Source organism: Hippocampus comes, unplaced genomic scaffold (genome assembly GCF_001891065.2).
Source record: "Hippocampus comes isolate QL1 unplaced genomic scaffold, H_comes_QL1_v1.1 scaffold7, whole genome shotgun sequence".
Taxonomy (NCBI): Eukaryota; Metazoa; Chordata; class Actinopteri; order Syngnathiformes; family Syngnathidae; genus Hippocampus; species Hippocampus comes.
The window spans coordinates 7,177,644-7,202,368 of record NW_017842060.1 but is presented as its reverse complement, the minus strand read 5'-3'; the positions used below and the strand labels follow the sequence as shown (position 1 = coordinate 7,202,368).

At 42.6% G+C, this 24,725-nt stretch overlaps 1 protein-coding gene across 2 annotated transcripts in view; it reads right to left on the bottom strand.

The window, feature by feature from the left end:
• The window catches only part of ntn1a (netrin 1a), a 43,981-nt gene extending 19,323 nt beyond the window's left edge, over positions 1-24,658 (bottom strand). For both annotated transcript variants that reach the window (XM_019862435.1, XM_019862436.1), the window contains exons 1-2: positions 23,541-24,658; positions 1,003-1,191 (exon numbers count right to left, since the gene is read on the bottom strand). In XM_019862435.1, the coding sequence (XP_019717994.1) occupies positions 1,003-1,191; positions 23,541-24,582 (1,231 nt within the window). In that variant the 5' untranslated portion in view covers positions 24,583-24,658. The remainder of the gene's footprint in view (positions 1-1,002; positions 1,192-23,540) is intronic.
• Between the last annotated feature and the right edge of the window lie 67 nt (positions 24,659-24,725).

The following is a 24,725-nucleotide window of genomic DNA, read 5'->3' as shown; positions in this document are numbered from 1 at the left end:
TCCAAAATGTAATTTATTTCAAATTACCAGTTACTTGCCTTTGAAAGTAAGTTGAATTCGCTGCTTGATCATGCTTGAAACTCACTTGCATGTCAAATCATCTTTTGATGATTTGCCCCCACGCCCCCCAAAAAAACCCAACAGGAACAAAATGTGTTTTTGAATGAGAAATATAGCACTCAGTGATATTTTACTTCCTATGAACATATTGTAATTACATAAAGAAATATTAATAAAAATAATTCCTCATTTTTTTGTATCAATTGAATGGCCACCGTGCTGCTGCCATCAGAGTGCAGTCTAAGACAGCATACGGATATACGGGACTGTAGGTTCAGCTCCTCTCTCGAGCTTCTCATTGCGTCAGTCATGTGAGTCATTCACAGAGAATAAAGAATAATCCGTGTGCCTGTGAGTATGGTGATATGGTTTGCCTACATGTGTTGCTGCACCATTTGTGTTCAGATATCCGTTACTTAAATTCATTGCCACGTATTCATTGACACTCCAAAGACATAGGCCCTATGTCTTTGGAGTGTGCCACTGTATGCTAACGTTTATGTTACAGAGATTATGTGGTCGCTTTAAATACAAAAGATCTAATTCTCTTATTCTAAATCTCGTTTTACTTCCCTTGGTTTTATGTTTGACCGTAACCTTCAGCTGATAGTGGCAGCTTGACTCCTCATTTTTGAAGAATTATTACTAATTATAGCTAACCTAACCACAAGCTGCCACTTGTGGCTAGGTGAGTCAGGACACTTGTATCTAACGACACCAGTGTATCTTTGTTCGGCTATCTATGCAAGGTGATTGATCGTGGCAGGGAGAAAAATTAATCTCCATATCCATTTTTGTGACTTTTTTTGTGTTATGGCGTGCTTTCAGATTTTTTTTTTCTTCCTCGTTTAAAGAATAGTTGGGGGAAAACTGCTGTCGAGTGCAGAGTGAATATACGCCTTCTGAGAAATTGTGTTTTGGCAATAAAGTGGGACGGTGTACCCTTGCAGGCTTTCCTGTGCGAGATGGGTTTGGACAGGTCCCGGTAGTAGCCCTCCTTGCAGTAGTGGCAATGGCGTCCAGCCGTGTTGTGGCGGCAGTTAAGGCACACGCCTCCACTCTTCCTCCCCGACAGCTTGTACAGCTCCATGTTGAAGCGGCAGCGACGGGCGTGCAGGTTGCAGTTACAGGCTGCGGAAGCAAAAAAAAAAAAAAAAAGCCATTTGTGACTGTCAAGAAACTTAACAGGTGCAGTTGCTTAAAGGGGGGAAGTGAACCCCAAAATGTTCTTTACAATAATATGTTCTATGCACCTTCATTTGTCGCAACACTGCATTCTGATTCATATTGCGTTTGTGGAATTTGAGTTAAGCAGCAAAATCTAGCCGTTTTTAGCTTTCTCGGGGGGTGGCCATTTTGCCACTTTTTGTTGTCTGAAAATGGCATCACTGTTGCTGAGTGCTCACAGCGATTGCAGCTCAACTGTTTTGTGCAGCTGAATCATAAACATATCATAACATGAAATCACTTCTTTAACTTAATTTAACAGTTTTTACAACCATATAAATCAACATTTTAAAAAGGCAACCAAAACACCTGCAACAGAACAGAGGATGAAATAGACACACAAATGTTTTGTTCTCTTTTGTTCACAATTTATTTGGACGTATGAAGCAAAAATAAATAAATAAATAGAAATACATTCTATGATCACATCATTTGCCGTTGGAGTTTGTTTTTTTGTTTTTGTTTGTTTTTTCAGGACATTATGTACAACTGTTATGATATTGTCACAGAACTGCAAATACCCACCGGTCACAGTGCTTTTTAGCTCCATGAATGCTAATAACGCATTGGAATTGCCACTCAATCCATTTTTGCCCTCATTTTGGTCACAAGTGAGCTGGAGTCTATTCCAGCTAGCTTTGGGCTCCAGGAGGGGTACACCCTGGACTGGTTGCTAGCCGATTGAGAAACAAAAAAAGAAATGAACACGAATTTCATGATGAGCACCGCCTTCATGTAGCTACACTCGGAATAGTTATATTCGCGCTTCAGTCGATTTGCAGCACTCGATGCAGAAATCAAAGATCTTATTTGGTTAAAACATCATCTAAAAAACATACCTTCTCGAATATTAAATGAACTTCTCATATGTTGCTGCATCCTTGCCATGAAATCAGACTTGTGCGTTTTTCCAAATATGAACTGTTTTGGGTTTTTTTCCGTGTTAGTTTCGGGATTTGTTTTAGTCGTTCAAATTTTGGGCCGCAACACAAAACGCCATTGGTAAATTTACCATTACACGTCCCCTTTTCGACAAATGTTTCCGTAAGCAGCATTTGTGGTATATAAACACAACACAATTGCTTGTGTTGCAACACGAAACTACAAGACCTTCATTCAGTCACTTTTTGGACTCGAACAAGACAAGCCTAATCCGCGCAGGCCCTGAGACAACACAGGCCTCATGTTTGGACATCTTTGAGATAATCTGTGACACAGTGTTGAAAAGAATTGAACATCCAAGATGGCCCCCGTTCCCTCTGTAAGACGCAGCTGGCGAAAATCAGCGCCGAACCTGTCTGCAGGTGATCACTGTGCAAGGATCAGGCTCGTAGCCACAGACATGCCTTTGTTGCAACACTATTTCACGCCATCACATCATCGGTGAGGATGACACGCTCGGCCTGGGAGACGTGTTGCTTCTTGTGAAGAAGAACCGCCTGCTTGCTTTCAGTAGCTCATTTATTCATTTTTGACCAAGGGGCGACAGCCCTGGGTTGTTTGGCAATTCCTTACAAGGCCTCACTGCTGACCTTCCCGCTGTCGATGTGGATGTGATTGCCAAAATGGATGATGGCCAAGTTTATTTTCAACTATTTTCAGCTATTTAATTTGATCTAAATCACACAATTTTAGAATTCGTTTTTTTTTCTATTTGGATTTCTTAAAATTAGCATTAAACTGTGAATTCCAAAACTAATGAAATGGTTAAAACGTCTGAATATCATTTAAACGTCGGAGACTGCATTTACCAAGACCCATTTAGTTAAAATGTATGAAATTGCTTTGCATGAGCTTTACAGGAATATTTCCAATAGCAACCAGCCCTTTATTCATCCTGTTTGTTAACACTCTTTGAAAATGACAACCAGAAGGACTTTCTTTCCCAGCATGCCAAGCTGCATTTGTTCAGAGTTAATTTTTGCTGCGACATCACATATGTGCAATGCAGGACGAATGTCATTAATGCTTCAAAAAACATTGGATATGTTAAATATTTTGACATACCTCTTTGTTTTATTTACGTTTAGACTTTACCTAATTTTATGCAAAATTAGCGATCAGTGATCGAGCAATGACGTACGTCACTGATCGGATCTGCAAGAATAAGACATTGCAACAAATGCAATCTTGTCCACCTCAGGGCCTTTCTATGCTGCCATCGTTAATAATCTAACGTTTCTCAGCAAGTTGTATACGTTGGATAGATTGGTCCATCGTGTGATCGGATCCGTGATCGATCTTTTTTTTTTTTTTTATACTCGCTGATTGGCTAATTTACACTTGACTGGCAAATGTACAGCACGGAAAGTTTATTGGCCTGTTTGTGTTCAAATTTAAGTAATTCAAATGGATGGAAATTTTATGTGCAATCGAAATACATTTCATGAATTGGCCGCAAAAAAAATTCTGTGAGTGCGCTAAGTGACCACAGATGTGACTATGAATGTATCTGTCTCCGTGTGTCCTGCAATTGACTGTCAACCAGTCAGGGGACTCGTCTGCCTTTTGTCCACTGGGATGGACTACAAGTTGTCCTGCGTGTCATGTTTTCCATTGTTACATAAAAGAGCCAATTATCTGTTGACCAATCGAAAGGCTGCAGTGTGTGTCTAGCTCCACCCATTGGTGTCATTCAGAGAGAGGTTGTCTTCACAGAGACATTGTTATCTTTGGCATGAACAAAGGTGTATTAAGTGTTCCAACCACTTGGAGACATTACGTCAACGCAGCATATAAAATACATCCAATTATGTCTTCATCGGTAGGACGGCGGGAGATCCACTTATTCGGTTGCCTGTGGCGTAATGATGCAATCAATTCCACAACCGGCGGTACCATATATGATCAACCCTCACACATAACGTTGAGACATATTTGTAGTTTCGAAGACACGAATATTTGGGAAAAAAAAAAAAAGCCTCTCGTACATGTCATGTTGTGTCAGGAGGTATTTGATTAGAATTCAAGGTAATTTAGTTGAACTTGATTTAATTGTATTTTAAATATGGGAATAATGTGCTGGTTTTTTTCTCTCTCTCTCTCTCTCTCTCTCTCTTAATATTTGCATTACGTGACTGCGACAATTAGCATCTTGGCAATATGTGCATCACATGTTTGGATGTAAAAATAAATTAATAAAATAAAAGTTTTTTTTTTCCTTTTCTCTTTAATTTATTTATTTATTTTTCCCTTAATCTGTGCGGTCCGCGGTGGCCCGGTCCAAGGTGGTCCACGACCCGGTGGTTGGGCACCACTGATCAACATGCAGCCAGCTCCGATTCCGTTAGCAGACTTTAAATTTGAATGAGCTCAACGATGGGTTTCAGCAGCTCCTTCAACGCACTCTGCAACTAATTGAAAGGATTGCAAAAAACAAAGCAAACAAACAAAAACCCGGTGCAATTTTTCGCTGCCAAGTGGCAAATTTTACGGGATAGCGAGATGTTGATCGGGTAGTTTCTTTTTGCCGCGAGTTCTCAGGAAACATGTTTTTGCCGGGAAAAAGCTGGCTAATGAGTGTCTTTCCCAGCCTCTGCGGAGTGACCTCAGCCTCGGATTGGCCTTGCCTCTCTGGTAATTAGAGGCGCGTTCAAGGCGCAGAAGCGGAGGTTGAGGTTAAGCTCATCACACCCGCGATAACATCGCTAATTCAGCGACTTTGGTCGCAGCCGCAAATTGTTCTAAAGACACAAATTGACAGTCTGACTGCATGTCCGCAAACTGGCTTCACTCAAATATGTAAACTAACAGGCCATTTGTTGTCTTTGGGATGATTTAAAAAGAAAAAAAGAAAGAAAAAGGCATTTTAAGGAGTAAGTCAGTGAAGAGGCTACTGCTAACGCAACATGAGAGGTTTGCTGGCTGTTCCAATATTTCCTGTAAATGACGGGAGTATGTTTCCTTTTTGAATGCATTTTGAATTCATATGAACACATCCTGTTGATTGTAAATGACATTAAATTGGGTTGTCATGGTAACTGGAACGTGTATACTTCCCAATCCGCGTATTATTGAATAGATGGACCTGAAAACCTGGACTCACCCCCACTCACCCATTTTAATTGCTTAATTTATAGTTTATATTTACATTTATTTATATACTTTTTGTTCTACTTCCTCCCTTTCATAATTTTGCTGCTGTAAATTGGGAATTTCTCCATTGTGAGACAAATAAAGGTTTTCTGATCTTATTAGTGAAGCTATGATTTTGAAGTAACATGGCAACGCACTGCATTTTTTTTTTCTTTAAATCACGTGTCAAACCCAAGGCCCAGGGGCCAGATCTGGCGCGCCACGCCATTTTATGTGGCCCGTGAAAGCAAATCAAAGATGTCAACTTTCATGATGCTTGCGAAAATCTCGACCAAAATTTCAAATTCTCATTTGTAATTAATAAGAGTGATACTGTAAGCATTTTCTTGTTACCAAACTCCTCATTACAGTAACTTAAACAATAGGTAAATAAACTGTTATTCTTGACTTCTTTATATGGTTTCAATGATAATAGCCCTCCAAGGGAAACTCTAATTAAAATCTGGCCCGCGACAAAAATGAGTTTAACACCCCTGCTTTAAATAGTTCAACCGTGTTCATTCTTGCCCAAGCTGGAACTTTATACACAACTGCAACATTTTTTTGCTGCAAGTAGTACGGGTACTTTTTTTGGCAAACATAAAGCACAGATTTTTGCACCAAGTTTAGACAAGAAAAAATAGTGCACAGATTATAGAGTGTAATTTTTAATTGTATTACCATTGGGGAAAAAAAAGCAACGTTCCTTTCTGTTGTTTAGCTTGCATGCGCATGCATTTTTCAACAACTACAGTAATTTTAATTATGACCTTATATTCATTCATAAGAATTTTGGGGTGGAACTAGACTATTTAATCATCAACTCATCAACAAATATTCATCAACTTGGCCCGGTTAGCAAAGCATCTTTGCCGACATGTTTATTTTGTTCTCATTTTTCATTTCATAACTGAAGGCCCTCGTGTTGACTGAGGTTGAAGCAATCTTTTTGTCAGCGGGCGATTTAAAAAAAAAAAAATGTAGTCTGATGGTGATGAGAGGCATGCAAATAAAGACTCGTGTAAAACAGATTGCCACGAATCATCAAACAAAGAATTGCGGTTTTCCGGGAGCTCATTGTTGTGTGGGGTCGTTACAACCCTGCAAACATGACCATTATTATGCTGTGAATAATTACTCGCATAATTCACGATAAGCGCCTCATCTTGGAGGCATTTCTTCATATTCAGCATTCCAAATCAACATGCCATTTTTGCTGAGCTCTGCACTAATTAGGATGTAATTCAAATGATACGACATTCACTTCATGGTGTGATTTGCTTACTTGGCAACTATATAATTGCCTTTTTCAAGCGCATACAATGATCTTATTTTGCCTATTTTTAATTAATATTTTCAGTTAATTAATCATTTTGACTTATAAATAAATAAATACACATCTAAAGGAGTTCCATTGTGTTTTTTAAATAGCTATGTTATAACACAGTTACAAAGTATTCATAAACAGGTCCAATTTACACAAGCGTTGTCAACAAATCAGCTTTTACAAAATACATAAAAATATATTCTAGTGGTGCATGAAAACATGACTGAAATACAATTGACGACATTAACAATATAATTGAATGTATTCGAATGAATGATGGTTGTAGCAAGCCATGCGGGTTTTTTTTTTGTTTATCCAGTACAGTATATTTTTAAGTACAGTTCAATTGTATGCAACTTCTATGTAAAATACAATTGACATGACACTTTTCATTTAGCTTTAATGTGCAATACATTTTAATGTAATTTTTATTCATGTTCAGTTTTGTTTTATTTTCCCATCTTGTGCTAAAATTCAAACCTATCTTTTGTCACACCTATTTGACACAAAGCCACAAGCTCATCACATTTGTGGAAATTTGTCACTTTGGGTTTGTTTGCCTTTATTATGCAAAGGCGACCTGCAAATCATCATGTCAATCATTAGGAGGCTATGCCAGCTGAATTAACTCTACTATTAACGCCGGGCACATTATTTTGATGCCCTCTCCACAATAAGCCAAGGCCGTGCACAGCGTGCATGTAATGGTCCGCATATTCCTCCCCGAAGGGCTCTGTCGCCATGTGGTGAGCTAATCAGGTCTTCTTGTCTCCAGCCAAAGCCACACAGAGGCACCACAACAAAGGAGGGCCTAATGGCCTCCAATTTCCCGCATTAGTGCCCATTTAATGGCTGACCTGCCCTCTCGTTAGGCGGCCCGGCATGGGAGCGCGCGCACACACACATACACGCGCACACTTCCACAAAGCCTCGGGCCCACTTCCACCCCACTCTGAGTGGCATAATCGTCCTGCCTGTGATCAGCGGTGCAACCGCTTGCTGAGTAATCGCGCCTCTTTTGTACACAATAGCGTCAAGGTGTGACAGGTTAAAGCAGGCCAAGAGACTCCGTCTTGCCCATCCAGGGATTGAATTCTGCCATGAAGTGCGTGCGGCCTCATCATGGGAAGGAGTAGAAGGACTTTGTCACTGTACTTTAGTGGAATTGGGGGGGAAATCTGCCTCATTTCACTGGGTAATATTAAGATGAGTCAAATTTAAGATGGAAGCGGCAGCTGATGACTGTGCCGCTCACACAAATAATGACCAAGTGGGGACCTCCAAGGTGGTCGGAATGTTACCGATTTGAAGGAATTGTTCTCACACATTGAAATGAAAGATTCTTCCGACAGAATAACGTGCCTCTTCCAACTAAGTGATAGAAATCTCCGCATTCGGAAATTCCCGTGCAACCCGGTAAATTAAATTAATTGACCTTATTTCGGTGAAAGTCAAATACTTTGTCTTCTACTTTAATATTCACCGAGGCGACTTTAACTTCTCCCAACAGTTATTTTCTTTTTCCTGAGGAACGTGTACTTTTATTCAAGTATCCCCTTTCAGGTAATTTATAATGCGTCGAAGGGGAAAGCGCCAGTTGATTTCTGAAGGGGCCCCCGCACGGCGGAGGCTCGGCTGGAGGGCGTCGCGCGTATGGCGGCTATGCCATAAAAATGCCATGGCTGGAGGATGACACTGGCAGCTCCCATTCAGGACGGCGGCCCCCTCGAGGCTGAATAAAGATTCTTCAGGGCCCGTCGGGTCCCCCCGGCGAACAATGGCCTGCCGAGAGCAGCTGTCTTAATAGCGTGAGGACTGACAGCTTTGACGGCACCCGAAGCCGGAGACAACGCTCCGCTGTGTGATAACATAATACGAGCTAATCGGGTCGGACAGCCGGCGAACGCGTCGTGTACGTTTCCACGTGAGGCTGAGCCCACGAGTGCTTTGGCAGACGCCGTGACACCTTGATGCTCAGGAAAACGGTTTGTGAGAAAACGGATGTCGCGGCATCACGGAGAATCCTTCCTAAGCGGATTTGCGGTTCCCGTGGCAGGAGAGAGCAAGAACCACTGCTCCTTTACAGGAGAGCACTTGGCTGCTTATTGAGTGCCTGATCTGCTAATCACAGCGGGGATCATTGCAGGCTTCCTCCTTGTGGAATAGTGTAGTCACTTCTGCCACTTCCTCCACTCTAATTGTTTGACATCCAGCCATGAGCTCACCCTGTCACCTCTTTGCTCCACCTCTACAAAATGCACGAGCAAAACAGACAAGCGAGACATCGATCCAAATCTCTAAATCACCTCCAGTCTGTTTACGCTCTGGGTTTGGTTTCCACGACACAAGCGGATCATAGTGTTGTGGGTTCAAATATCTCCTGGCAGGTCCTCTAAATGCATCTCTTGGCCCCCGAGGGCTTGTCGGGGATGGGCCGATGCTGTCACCGGGAGACGGTGAGATGGCCTCATTCACACACTTCATTAACGGTGATTCACGCTAATCCCAGAGGCCGGGCCAATCAAATCCGCCACTGTTCCCGGAACCTTGACAAAAGATTTTAGGATGTCTTGACACTTGACGGGCTAAAATGGACGCTGGTGTTTTGGCGTGCCAACCCAGCAAACAATTGGTCCAAGACTGCAGACTGTTCACTTGACATTTCGATATTCTAAACATTTGGTTGACACATTTGTTCTACCTTCTTCTCGCATTCCCAATGGCGTATACTGTACATCTAGCCATCTTTTTTCGATCCCTGGAGCCGATTCCAGCTGACTTGAAGCGAGAGGCTGGATACACCCTGGACTGTTTGCTACCCAACAACAGGACACAGTCACCAAATAACCATCCATGCTCACATTGACACCTATGGACAGTTTCTTTTGGAATCCAACCTCCTTCAATTAACCGGCCATGCATGATTTGAAAACAGAGTGAGGTACATTTGTGGAGATTGTCCAAATCATTCATGTCGCGCTCATCCACAAACCAGACTTATTGGCTGTTTAACGCGGGAAACATGCTTGTGAATTTTCTTATTCATCCATGTCATTTCATTCTCAGGGCATTGCCTCGATACTTCAACTGGACTGTTCTGGTTGTCTTAGAAGGCGTTTCGCCTCTCATCAGTTCCTGCAACAAGGCTTTGCTTACTTCTGGACCCGTCCGGCATCTTTGAGGGCAACCAGAACAGTCCAGTGGCACTCGATTCAATGCGCCGAGAACCAAACGACCTGGATGCATGAAAATATTTCCCAGCATGAGAATCCCCAGGATTTTCTGTCCTACTGGAGGCTAAGCCCAAAGTGATATCATCTCACCTGAAAACCTAAGAACTCATGTTCCCTAATATCAGAATTCAGAATTGATTCTGAAAAAGCGTGAGCCACCAGCAAGGTTTGACAGTCGCATTTTTTGCTACATGTGGAGATCAGATTAATGTAGGTCCCTAGGAAAGAAGCAAAGGGAAGACACTTCATTGTCGTCAGAATACCTTCTTTGTTTTTATTCTTTACCTACAGGAAGTGAGAGTGTCCTCAGGGAAGGTGACACTCCCCACTTTACTTTGGGAAATGCTTCCATGTTGGACTGACGCATCCTTGAGGATAAACAGATGAGTCTGGAATGAGGGATGAGCTGGGAATTGGACAAACTTCTGTCTGCTGCATTCAAGGTTTCCACTCCCTGATAAAATAGACTTTGGACAAAGCATCTCGTACGCGTGATATATTACGACACATGTGGACTTCTGAAAGATACCAAAATCTCTTCATTAGCTTCTCTTGCTTTCTTTGTTCGTCATTGGGGCGAGTGGGAAGGTCCTCTTGGAAACTTTATTTTCTATAAAAATGAATAGTATGCACCCAGATGAAACTGAAAGTATTTCAACCCTTTCATGCACCCTGTAACCTGATAACATGATAAGCTGTCCACTGTAGTAAGCCCTGTCCCTGAAAGGGTTAAAGGTCACCAACCTGACACCCTAAACCTAAGTAGTGCCCACTGGGCACCAGTTTCAACATTTTATGCAGAATTGAGTAAACCCGTCATTCATTCATTCATTCATTTAGACAACCGAGACTTCTTCGTTTAGATCATATTTCTCAGCTTCTGAAATGACCCAGGACCTCCCTTAGGGCACAATTCCCCTCAGTGGTACAATTCAGTTGGACTCAGGTCACAACATTGAATTCTGATCCAACTTTTCTCAACAGAATGCAAAAGTCCTGTCCCGCTTTGAGAAAAGCAAGACGTAGCAGTTATTTTGGTACATAGAAAGACAAAAAAAAAAAAAGGGGGACCAAAACTCAAGACTGAGTTTTAGTTGACTGTATCATATTTTCTCATTTCCACCAGGGGCCAGTTGGGCTTTCCCCCACTGAAGATGTCACTTGAGAGTGGTACCTTGGCAACTGAGCCGAGTCGCTCTATAAATTTTTGCGAAGCGGCGCAGAGGAAGACTTTGAAATGGAACGGAAGAGAAATAAATCCGACTGATTAATGTTCAAATGATTTGAAATTCCACCAGCTGGCTCGCACCGCGACCTTAGCTGACAGCTGATTTCAACGGGCTGGACAGAAAGTTCTACTTGCACTCAGGTGCGATAGGAGCTTTGCCCAGTTCTCCAAGACAAATCTGTTCCCGCGATAATGAATCATATTTTACAATCTTATTTCATGCAGTAAGAGCTAATCTGAGGGTGTGTGTGTCTGAGCTGTACATTGTTGAATGTTTGCCACAAAGTCAAGCTTATGTAGAGATGGGTAGGCGTGAGCAGGAAGCTGCCACAGGGGCCATAAATCTCAAACGTATCACACACTTTCTGCTGCGACGCATTTATCGCTCTTACTTTTCCCCCTTTCATATTGTTCTCGGATCTGACTTATAATTTCCCACCCCTGAATTCCTCAGCATTCATCGCTTTACGAAAGAAAAGCCATCGGTGCGAGAGGAGAGAAACCCTTCTAGGTTCCTTGGCAGGGCGCAGCTGGTTTGCCTTCATACGGATTGTTTCTGACACTGATGGAGAGGAGAGATTTTGGCTCCACAATAATACTTACTCCATTTCTCTGCGCCCAGTAATATTTTAACAATTGCCAGCAAAAATCAAGGCACACAGTGTACGACCTCTGCTCACTGCGCAAGGTTGGAACAGTAGCCCTTCGTCGAAATAGTAGGAGACTGTCGTATTTTCCGTCCCCTATAACGCGATGTGACACTTGCAACTCGGACAGGAAGGATACAGTCGAGGAAGGAAAATGAAAACCCCTCTGATTTGGGGAAACCCAAAACCTCATTGTGATTTAGTCATCGCAAGATGGCAATTAGTGAAAGGGCGCCTGCTCTTTGCCAGAGTCAACAAACGGCTTCAGCGCGAGGGAGGAAATGTAGAGTTTTGCAATAATGTAGATTTGTCACGCCAGTAAATGCTCAAATAGCTGCATTTCTATATTTACTTTGGTGGTGGCAAAATTCCAAATGTTATTTTAACCGACTTTTATTGTTTTTGGGTTTTTGTTTGTTTTTTTGCCAAATAGAATGATGAATTTCCCCTAAAGCAAGCCAGGCTATGCTCCAGCCTCACCCAGGAACCTAGATGGACGAATTGATTTTTTAATATGTGAGGTACCCACAAAATAAATACCGTATTTCCTCAAATAGTGCACTGACAACAGTACTGTCCTTCAAGTAGAAGCCTCCTTTCTTTCACTCAAGGAGCACACGTGCAGTGTCACTTCTTCAATTTGTACCATTTGTGCCATGACGACACAAACATGCGAACATGCACTGTGCAATAACTGCATATTTGGACTCTGTTGCTAACCAAAACAACAGCACCTTTCACACCATAAACAGTCTTTCGGGTGACTTAAAGGGTGGGGGTCTTGTCTGTTCCTGCCCAGTATAAAAAAAATGATATTATGTGATATGTCATTCTTTAACAGTGATTTGTGTCCAGTGTTGATACATCCGTACATTTGTCTCAATAAAGGTTTTCTCTCTCATCCAGAACACCCGCACCCCATCAGCAGTTAAGAAATGAATGCACATGGTATAATTGAATTAATGCATTTGTTTATAAAAAGTAATCAACTCGACGGACATTAGGTTTTTTTTTTTAAACGCCTGTTTTAAACCGATATTGGCTTATGTGTCGCTGATATCACGAAACACAGTTGTAGACATCTTAAACAGTGATTCCATAATTGGCGCTTCCAATTGAATTTGTCTTAGAATTAAAAACAAAACTAACGGAATTTAAAACAAAAAAAGTTAAATACAGCTTATAGTATCCATAGGTTAATAAAAATGTCAAAAGTTGAAAATAGGTTCAATGACTGTGAGCAGCGTTATCAGGCAGTGAATAGAAAGTGACAATGTAAAATCAACCTGCACGTATTTTGAATAGTGGCCAAAAACATATTCAGCATTTCTTAAATAAGCCACTGAAACATTATATGATCAGAAAAAAAATGCATTGACATATTGACACTTATTTTTCACCTCCATTGCTTCATACATTTCTATCCGACATGCTGCGCACTGTTGTCTCTGTGAAATATGAAAATCGAGAATACTGCAGCAAGAGGTGTCATTTTCGATGAGGTCATCGCCCACTGGCCACTGTTATTCTTTTCCTTCTTTCTATCTTTGTTTGCCATCGCTCCAGTCTTTATTTCATTTTTTTTTTCTGACTTTGTTTGTTATTGGCGCTCTGGGTTCATTTCATTTCCCGCCCACTGCATTGGAAACCTTGCGCAGAAACCTGATATTGTCTGTCTAGTTTAAAACCACAACTGTTCAACAAAAAACCCATAACCTGGACTTTCTTACAAGTACAGCCAGAATGATTCATAGCTTGGCCTCATTTGGACTTGAAGTTAATTGCGGATTGTTGAATGTGTGCGTTGCACGGCCAGCTACTGGCTTGACATCGTACCTTCGAGTGTGTGTCAATTGCATCAACATTGGTGGGTTGTTCTGTATAAAAGCCACTATGGTGTAATAAGACGGCAATATCCCACCATGGGCGGTATCAGAACAATAACAGAAGCCAGAATGTCAGAAAGCCCACCTGGTAGATTTCTGTTGGAGAACTACAGAGATCTCATCCCCACATCCATCTCGGAGTCGATTCAACAGAGCCAAGTTTCCGCCTCGTTTTCGACACTCCCTGCTCACCCCCTCCATTTTGGTAATGAATCTTCACCATCATCTCATAACACAAATATTACCTTGAATGACTCAATTTCCTTATAATTTCCTTATCGCCCCCCTATATAATTAGGTTTCCTTTGTTTGCTTTGTCATCCTCCGCTGTGGACCCTATTAGCCTGTTATTACAAGCAGGGAGGGAACTCATCTGGGAAATTTCAATTTAAATCACACATAACCCCACATGCGTGCGCGAACATACACACACGCGCGCGCGCGCAGAAGCACCACGGCGAGTTATTTAAATAACGCTCGCTGATAGCACGCTGAGTCAAGTGCCTCACTTCCGTCGCTACGTCTCCCCCACCCTGCCTCACTTTCCCTCTCTACTCGGGCCCGTCTCCCCACCAGCCCTATGGAGAAGCTCAATCAGCTGAAGCCAGCAATTTGTAAACTCCTATGTTGCTCTCAGTTGGACACTGAGCCTAATTAATTGTCTCTTTTGTGCCGAAAGTGGGAGGGGAGGGGGTGGAGGCGCGCGGAGGCTTCGGGTCGGGGAGAGATAATGAAAAGGGAAAGAGTCGGGAAAAGGAAGACGCCTTCCTTCTATGCTCGAGAGCCTCTTTCACACAGAGATTCCACATACGTGCTGCGTCCTATTCGCTGGTGCCAGGCAGGATTTCACATAGTTAAGTGTTCTGATGCTACCATCCAAAATTCACAGTTTGCTTTTGTAAGTGTAGCTCCTGTGGGTAAAACACCCTCTGAGGTTTTATTCGGTTTTAGAATCAGATGGCGGTCCCTCTCAAATGCATTCCTGGACCGTATAAAGCCCACGACCCGTGGGTTGCGAATCTTTTGCCATGTGCCTTCATTACCGAGCTAAAAAAGCAAAGAAAGAGTGGGACAAAGACAGCCCGAGTGGGGGGGGGGGGCAGCGTAGGAGGGGGTTTGCAACACTGAGGACCTCCCACCCCTTCACCCCCACCATGTGTGTTATCCGTGTGAGCTAATGAGTGATGGATTAACCTGGGCTCACCCCGAGCAAATTGAAATGACCTTGCAAACTTTCGCCTCCAACCCCCCAAAAAAACAAAAACAAAACAAAACCTTCCATTCCACTTCAGCCAAACTGATGCAACAATGTTCATATCATGCATGGTGTGCGCCGCTGAAGATGACTGCAGTGCATCCGGTGCTGACCTCTGCTGTCTGAGATCTCTTTGTGCAAGCGTAACAACGGCAACAATGAAAAGCAAACGAGGTGAAAGCATATTCCATGGATGACACACAAACACCAGCAAGACTGGAAGGCATCCATGACAAGTGGCGTTAAAAAGCCCCTCATGACCTGATCTCTCACACACACACACACACACACACACACACACACACGCACACACACACACACACACGTGCACAACCCAAGCCGTGACTTATATGGGAATGACAAAGCCATTGGTCATAAATTAGCCTGAGCTATTCACCATCACACACAAGGAATTCCAGTGACTGTTTTTTTTCCAGTCAGCTTGTTTAACGCTAAATGAAAGTTTGATATGTCGCAGGTACATTCGTTTTATGCTCTGTGTGTGTGTGTGTGTGTGTGTGTGTGTGTGTGTGTGTGTGTGTGTGTGTGTGTGTGTATTTCTGATGCTCACAGTCAGCAAAGAGTGTGTGTGTGTGTGTGTGTGTGTTTGTGTGTATTTCTGATGCTCACAGTCGGCAAAGCGGTTTTTCGAGATACAAGCTATGATTTGGCCAAAGTTTTGCTTCGACTTGCAAGCAAAAATGTTTCATACGAACGCTGTATGGTGGCAGTGAACTCAAATCAACTCACTTTATACCAAACAGACGTTTAGCAATTCGTAAACATTTTTTCTTTATTGCCGCTGCCATTTGATGTTTAACTAAACATCAAACGTAGAATAACACATTGTGTATTTAAAAAAAAAAAAACTAACATTAATCAACCTTGAGATAAGCTATTTTACCTTCACGTTAACAATGCAAAAAGACACAGATGGGCTAAGAAATAGCATCAGTTCCATGACGCCCTTACCTTTTAAGTGACAGATATTTGAGCACAAAAGATGGAGCAGCACATGTAGACAGATAATAAAACAATGTTCACAGGCAAATATTTGTTATTCTCTGCAAAAAATGACTAATATTGCGGCTGAGGAGTTCTAACATTTCTCGTCTCCATGCATAACCTTGTGTCTGTATCAAACTGCCCCCAGCTGGCTACAGCGTGCACACCAGGAGGGGGAGCACTGTCAATTGAATTCAAGCGAAAAATGAGGTCAAAGTTTCATTCTTTCATTCTTTCTTTCCATTGAATTATGTCATTCATTTATGTTTTTATTAAATACAATATAAGAGAGTGTTACTCTTTTTGTTTCGTTTCATAACACACGTTACAAACATTTTGACACGTTGATTTGATGTGAGGGTGATATGGTTACATGAACCCAAAGAGAAAACGTTTCCAGCGTGTCTCCGTGCGTTCTTGCCTGTCATTTAGAATGACATGAAGAGCGTTAAGCTAAAGCAACAGTGAGCTGTCGCTCAGATGTGCTCCCGACGCCGCCGCCGCCGACACCGCCTGTAACTCCATCAGGCCATTAATTACACGTCGCCGCGTGCAGCAGCAGCCCTGTGGGCCTTGATGAGCTTTCGCTCACATTTGGTGGTCCCATCAGCGACTTGTGCGACTGTTGCCGGGTAGATGTTAGACAGCAGCTCTTACCTTGCATGAAATTCTTTATTTATTTCTTTATTCTTTATTTATTTACACACACACACACACACACACGTGTGTATATATATGTGTGTGTGGTATTTTGGACTGGTACCAGGGCAGAGACAGGCATATATTCTTTATCATTGCATGAAATGAGCTGACTGATTTCAAACTCTTCTTAGTGTGTGTCTCCAGTATTATACTGCCGCCAAGTGGCTTTGGCTGGCACACCAGAAGGGCCAGCACAATGTCCAATAGAATTGAAACACACAATGTGGCAAAAACGTTTTATATCAGGTGATTTAATTTTGTCAATACTATATGTTTCATGAAGATTTTCCGAAGCAAACCGGTTTTCGTTACACCCTAAACCACCACCTATATGTCTCTCTTTTTGAAGCGCTTTTGATGGAGACTGTTTCAATTTCACTCAGCTCTTGACATTTTAACAATTGCCCATCCCTAATTTTAATGCAGCCATCATGTTTAGTATCACATTCAGACTGTGCTTCAAGATGTGACAACGTAATAGTTGCTAACCACCTCAGAGTCTCAATCCCAACAGTAACGTCATGATATTGCCGCGCTTATTATGTGACCAATGTTTCCATATGTTTAAAGCAAATCCCCGTCTCTCATCTCGGTGCGGTAAAGTATTAGTCAGCATTTTTACTTTTTCAAACAACAACAATGTGGGACTGCGGTAGAGTTAAAAAAAATATATATGGAAAAATATAAATATATAACACAAGACAGAAGATAATCAGCTTCACTTTTGAGGCAAGGATGCGCTTCATCTCACCACAAGCCTGATGAGTATGAGTGCTTTCGAAAATTGACTTTTAGCACACCACTCATGTCATGTTAGCACTCATATCTATGCTAAGATTCTTGTTCAGATTGAAACGATTCAAGGCGTTATAACACAAGGTTTGTATGTGGTGAACAAGTACATTCATTGGCTTCTTGAGGTACTCACCATGTGTTTGTGACCTAGCACAATTATTAACCTCGTATTCATCACGGTTTCTTTGAAATTAACTCTGGAGGAAAAAGCCACCCTCTATTTTAGCTTTAAATGTGGCCATTCTGTCCATTCATGCCAGCCAAGGTCCCTAATGGAGATAATGAGTGAAAGTTACTTGTGAGTGTTAAGTGTGACCACATCGACTTGTTTTCTGGCGCTTTGAATTGATTACACACAAATGCTTGGCACTCCCGCTCTCGCACGCAGACATTTTGTGCCAAATCACAGGATGCGCGCATCACCCGCCAAACCACCTCGTTCAGCCAATTTATTCATGACGCATGTTTAACGATATAATTTCAAAAGAGCAGTGTGTGTGTGTGCCTTGTGTCCGTGAAACACCTTGGATGTCACAGCTTGCAGCAATTAGGCTAGTTTACTTGTTTGGGTATTTGCGTGTGTCAGAAATGTCATAACACACAGACAGCTTTCATGAGAAAAATATGTATGTACAAGAGATACATGTAAAATATCCGCCCTACAGTGATAATGATGCCATTTTTTTTGATTCATACTGGCTGAGATATTGAACAAAATGTAATTTTTTTTAATGATTAAAAATGTAGAAAAATCCAAACATTGCATGGAACCTCCAAATCCAAATGCATTAAATGTGGTACAATTTGGACTATATGCGTCACACAAATATGCCTCCAAAGTCAAACAAAATTTGGAACTCTTATTTGCCAAACCACATAACTATGTCAAATGAAAGACAATCTGGCAATATTCACAGGCATGTGTTCTTTCTTTTCTACTAATTCCATACACAAATTAGTTTTGCCAAGCTAATGTAAAACGGAAATAGCATGTAGCCGAACATAGCCTAGCATAGGACTAATAGCTAGCATGACAACGAGCCATTTCCTGTTCCTTCTTCACAATGTGTCTACGAAGCGTCTCATGAGTGACAATGTCTATCAAGCTTGAACCTTAATGTCTTTCGAAAAGCAGACTATTGCAACAGTTCTTCAGTTTTATGTCAAGAAGACTGGAAGCAGAGCCAAAGAAGAGACCAATTATCCTCAGCATCTTCCAAAGGTGAAATGACCTCATTGTAAAAACGTGTCTTTCCAAAAACAAAACTTGGGTTAGAACATTGCTCTGGCCTTCGTAAACGCTGAGTTCAAGCGCCAACACAAGGAGACAAGTGGAAGTGGGAACATGCCAAGAGCCGACACGGAACATGCCTCCTTCAGTGGCCGCATGGCTCCCTACCAAACTGTTTCCCAACAACAAGGGCAAGGGTCCATTGCTGAAACACGCACAAACACACACACACAAACACACACACACACAGATTCACACTTCGACTTCTGCACCGCATTGTGTGTTGTAGGTCAAACACTTAATTTTTTTAAGGAGGATGTAAAATGGAAAACTGGCTTTTTAAAGTTTGTATACAAGCAGTTGCCTGGCTGCCCAATGAAGTGTGAAATTAAACACCTAGAGAAAATTCTTTATCAGTCGAAAAAAAAAATGTTGGTTTCGAAAAAGGCCTGTGGGAGAGCCATTTTGTACTTGCTTTATAAAAGGGGGGCTAATTTACAGAACAGCTAAAGACTGACATAGCTGCACCCCTGATCATCATGATAATGACATCCGTACTTGCAATTGGCGCAGCAGTTTAAAGGTCCCTCTCAAACAGGCTAATTTCAGCAACACAAAAAATAGGGGGTGTGAAGTGTAATACAGATTTTGATCCTTGGGGTATTTTGATGAAAACATGTCAAAGGCACGTTTCCAAGACACCAGGAAACTGTTTGAAATTGTGAAGAAAAACTCACAATATGTCTCCTTTCATCTCAAAGGCAACATTGAATTGAATAGATGTTCGAGTTGGCGGAGTTCAATGTGTTTTTTTTGTTTTGGGCGGGGGTGACTTTTTGGACCAATCTTTAACGTTTGTCAATAGCAATGAGAATCTTAAAAAAGATGGAGTAATAATATATGAACATAAATTAAGCTCAAAGCTTTTGTTCTCTGCACTGCATACAACATTAACTTAGTCCTCCTCTTCAAAGCCTTGCTCACTCAGATTGATCCTCTGTGCAAAACTGCCATTGAATCAAAACCCAATTGCTTCTGGATCGAGCGTCCTGACAAGCGAAGAGCAGCTCCAAAATTCCTGCTGGCGAGAGCGCCTGCCAACACGCTGACATTAATTGCTTCAAGATCCTGCAGACATCCACAAAAGCAGCCATTTGTAACGTGCATCGCTTTTATTTCATGCTAAATGATTTTGATCACGCGCCGTAAACCTTGCAGTTCTCAATCATCAGTCGTTTTTTTTTTAGCTGTTTTAGCCAGATGCCAAAATACAGTGGGGTTTTTTTTTTGGTTTGTTTTAATGAGAAACTGATGAAAAATATACTCATACAATTCTAAGGCTAAACGCAAGCCATTGTGAGCCGTTGGTCAGCTACCAATTTGCTTGGATTTTGAGGCAATTATTTCCAAAGGAAATCATAAAAATAGTTTAATATTATCCACTCCACGAACAAATTTTCCCCGTCATGAAAGCTTTAAATAAGACGATTCAAATTAGCATATACAAGTACAGAAACATGGAACTGCCAACGTGGTGTGAACATTTTTCACTGGCAAATACGAGTTGAACGTATTTGCCAGTTACGAACGGACATATTTGCATGTTGGAACGTGGCAGAGTAGAATATCTAAACTTTCTGTTTGGGGTGAATCAGAGGCTCTTTCAAAGGTGGCAGGTGCTGACCCCTTTACACATGAGTTCGAATGCGATTGGTTAATTCTGAACACAGTCATACGTTTCTGAGTGATTAATTTTAAACTTCCACTATTCCAGAAAAAAAATCTTTGATATTCAGTTGAGTTTTACTGCTTACACTGGAGGTCAAATTGAAATGATTTATCTTGGCTTCATTTGAATCGGGGTGTGTAGACTTTTGAGATCCACTGCAGCTCCCAACAAGGGGAAAACATCCTTCCTCTGTCCGCTCTTATCTGTGTTTACGACTCCTTTTATAAACCGATGCTATTTTCCGTTCAGACGATCAGCTCGGCCTTTGCAGCGTCTGTTTTATCTCCCCCCGCAGCTGACGGAAAGACGAACCGTGAGCCAGCAACGTTGCTGGCTCACGGTTCAACTGCGGTGTAACAAAAAGAGAATGAAACAAGAAGACTAACAGTAACGATCAGGAGGCTTTTTACACTGTCAACATTAGCATTTATATGATCGGGAGGCAGTTTGAGAGAGGCCCGTTGTGCGGCTTTCTGCTAATTCTGCTGGGGAAATTATTAGAACGGTCGAGCCAAAGAAAGCAGCTGTTGCCATCGTGGAGCTCCAACGTACTGTGTGAATCAAGTACGCCTTGACACACCGCTTTTAATCAATGATTAAACCCAGCGGTTCTCAAACTTTGTACACATCAAGTGCCACAACAATTTGAAAATGATTTGGCTCTCAAAGTACTGCCATCACGACGAACATTAAAACACAGTAGCGTAGTCGATAGGAGTAAGTATTCATTAAAAACAAGTGTAAGTGTGTGTGTGTGTGTGTGTGTGTGTGTGTGTGTGTGTGTGTGTGTGTGTGCTGCTTGGGGGGGGGGGGTTTGAGGTTGGCGCATGAGGGTCCTTCATGATCCTTATGGATTTAATCAGTAAAGTGCACTCGAAATAAAGAGGCGCTGACACATCTTTTTTTCCCCCCCTCGTAGTTTGTTTATTTGGGGGATGGTGAATGGTGTCCTCGTGTATTACAGGAACAGAATTTGGAGATTACACAAATGTATTTGGAGAGTTTGAATTGTATTGTGAAAAGAAAACTGAATGACTTGACGAGTGGCACAACGGCCGAGTGGTTAGCACGTCCACCTCACAGGTCAGAGGTTGTGGATTTGTGTCTGGGCTTCCAAGTGTGGTGTTTGCATGCTCTCCTGCTACCCCGAACATAAAAAAAAAAAAAAAAAAAATGCAGGGTGTACCATCAATCCAAATTTGGCTACATTTTGCTCAGTTTTGTGCTTTGTGCAATATCAGCGTGCCCTTGAGCAAGACTCTCAACCCCAAAATAGTCAATGCGCATCTTGTTTTTATTTTGATTTCAAAATTAAGCAACTGTTTTTTTTTTTATTACTGGCGAATCTACATCTATAACTGTTCCGGGAGTCTCCCTTAGATTAGACACGGAGATTTTTGTAAGGGGGGAAAACATTCAGAAATGCGTAAAATTACTTTTTTTACTTCCAATTAAAAAATATATCACTTCTGCAGTTGTTCAACACACAAAATATGTGTTAATGTCGTCGAACGGTCCTCATGAGGATGAAATGATTGCCAGTTCGGATTGACAATGTTTGTCTTATCTTTCAAATGACTATCGATATTAAATTCGACTTTTAATGTTGCACATGCATAACTATGTATTTGAAAAAGCATGCCCTGACCTCGAGAGTCAAACCCATTGTCGAGCTTAAGTGATGATGGAGCAGCATGTTCACGGTGGATATCTGTGAGTTTTTGCAAAGGCCACAGTCAACAAACAGAAAGCTTTGAAACACCTGCCATGTGTCAACGTGGCCAGCAACTGTCAAACAATATTTACTCACTTCAACTTTTTTTTTTTTTTGCTGCAGAGTTTCAGCACAAATAGTCAAATACAGCAGTTGTCGGTTTTGGGAAAATAGGTGGTTCGTTACAAACAACCGCAGTAGTGGCTGTTATTATTTTGTTATATATGTATCAGGCTGAGTTGCACATATATAAGAACTGCAATTAAATAGATGTAAGAAATGAAGCAAATGAATGACACTGGAATATGAGAATGGTGAGCTCTTGCCAATAATTGCTAGCAATGACCTTTTTTATTCCCCTGGCGAAACATCCAACAACCAAATGCAATGCTGAAGTTAGCAATATTTTAATCCTCTAGAATATTCTGGAGACTAATGTAATTCTTCTTATTATTATGATTATTATTGTTGTACCTGCATGTGGTTCTATTATAAAGGATTAATTACGAATAGAATTCTCTTTGTTTTCTATTTGTCAATGTACTCAATCCGTCAAGAAGTATCACTACAAAAGCACTTTCGTAGTTAGCCTGCATCAAATTCAATTCAATTATGTTTTTGTGTTGTGCTTTACGGATTCAAAATGAGGTTCAATATTCATGATAATATCAAAAATCTCAGGCTGCAGGATCCTCACAATGGTAAACAGCATAAATGGTAACGGTATGGAAAATGGAGCGATGAGGCACCCAGAAAAATAATAAACGGCACTCATTAAAATATTAATACCGTGGTATTTTTTCAGAACTGAATAATAATCATGATTTTCATGGTCCTATTACAGTATGCATTGGACTATACTAGACCAGGAGTGCCGAAATCCAGTCCTTGGATTTCGATGTCGCCCTCCTCCATCACTCCTGATTCAAACGATCAGCTCATCAGCAAGCTTTGCAGAAGGGAGATGTAAAAAACTGACATAACAGCCCAAAGTTGAGTCAAATTGACCCCAGTAGTGGGTCCGTCCTATTTTATTAATCAGCAGTTTTGAGGTGTATGGAGAGATTTTCATCATAGTCATAATGAATATTCATGTAATATGGGAAAACTGTAGAACTAAGTAGAATATATAAACGATTACGACTATGACTACCCCTACATCTATACTGGAACTAATCATCATCCTCATCGTGATCATCAATTAGTGTTACGCTTTGTGAAAGCCACTTTTAACTAAACTGAATGTGATGGTTACTGAGTCTAACATCGGAATTAATAGTGATCGAAAACTGTCGTAATCATGATCATAGTACTGATACTAGGACTAATAATAATAATTGTCAGAATAACAGCCCAGCGAACGAATGAAATCAAGTTCACATTTCCGGAGAAGAACGAGCGGCAGAGGGGGAAACGCACGCACTCACCGACGCACTCGTTGGCCTCCCGGGCCGTGGCCCTCTGCCACGGCCGGTCGTAGTGGAAGGGCTTGCACCTGTCACACTCCGGGCCGGCGGCGTTGTGCTTGCACTCGCACACCAGCTCGCCGTCGCGGTCCTTGACGCAGCGCGACGCGTGGCCGTTGCACTTGCAGCGGCCGCCCACCTGCAGGTCGGACACGGCGTAGAAGTACGAGTCCCGCGCCAGCTCCGAGTCGTCCTCGTTCTCGTCGCCGAACGTGTGCAGCCGGCCGAAGGTGACGCGGATGTCGGTGGCCGTCACCCAGTCCTGCAGCACGGGCGAGTTGTCGAAGTCGTGCGCCGAGGGCCGGCCGTCCAGCGTGCTGAAGGCGATCAAACCTCCGTTCAGCGGGAACATGTCCGTGTGCGAGTCGGTGCAGATGGCCTCCTGCTCGTTCTGCTTGGTGATGGCGGCCCGATTGGGCTTGTTGTACATCTTGCGGCACTGGCTCGAGTAGAACTGGAAGGGCACCCACGTCTTGCCGTAGTCCATGGACTTGGAGATCACCATGGACTCGGGTCTCGGCGAGCAGAACTGGAGGCTGACGTAGGTCACCTCGAACTTCTTGCCCAGGGAGAGCGTGAGCGTTACGTTCTGCGGGTACTGGACGAAGTTCTCCGACTGCCAGCACGTCAGGTTGTGCGGGTTGTTTAGGTCGGTGAGGTACGCCGGGGGCCGGTTCCGCTTGGGGTCCGCCGCGTCGCACGTGTGGCAGCTTCGGCTCCTCTCGTCCGCCTTGTCCGCCGAGCTGAGCACGCAGTAGCGGCTCGCGCTCCGGTGGCCGCAGGTGCTGGACACCTTCACCTCCTTGCCGAACGCCGAGTTGACGAAGTCCGGGATGCAGCGGCGCGGGGTACCGTGCTCGTCGTAGCACGGGTCCGGGGGCGAGGTTTGAGCAGAGAAGAGAGCCGAGCCCCCGCCGCCCCCGCCGTAGCCGTAGCCGCCCGCGGTGCTCCGCAGAGAGGCGGCCAACAGCACGGCGAGCGCAGCGTCCAGAGCCCGGAACATGTTCGGTGAGTGTCGGGTCCGAAAGTGTCGGTACTGCTGCTGCTGCTGCTGGAGGAGGAGGAGGACAGGAGGAGAGAGAGAGTGTGTGTGTGTGTGTGTGTGTGTGTGTGTGTGTGAGAGAGAGAGACAGAGAGAGAGACAGA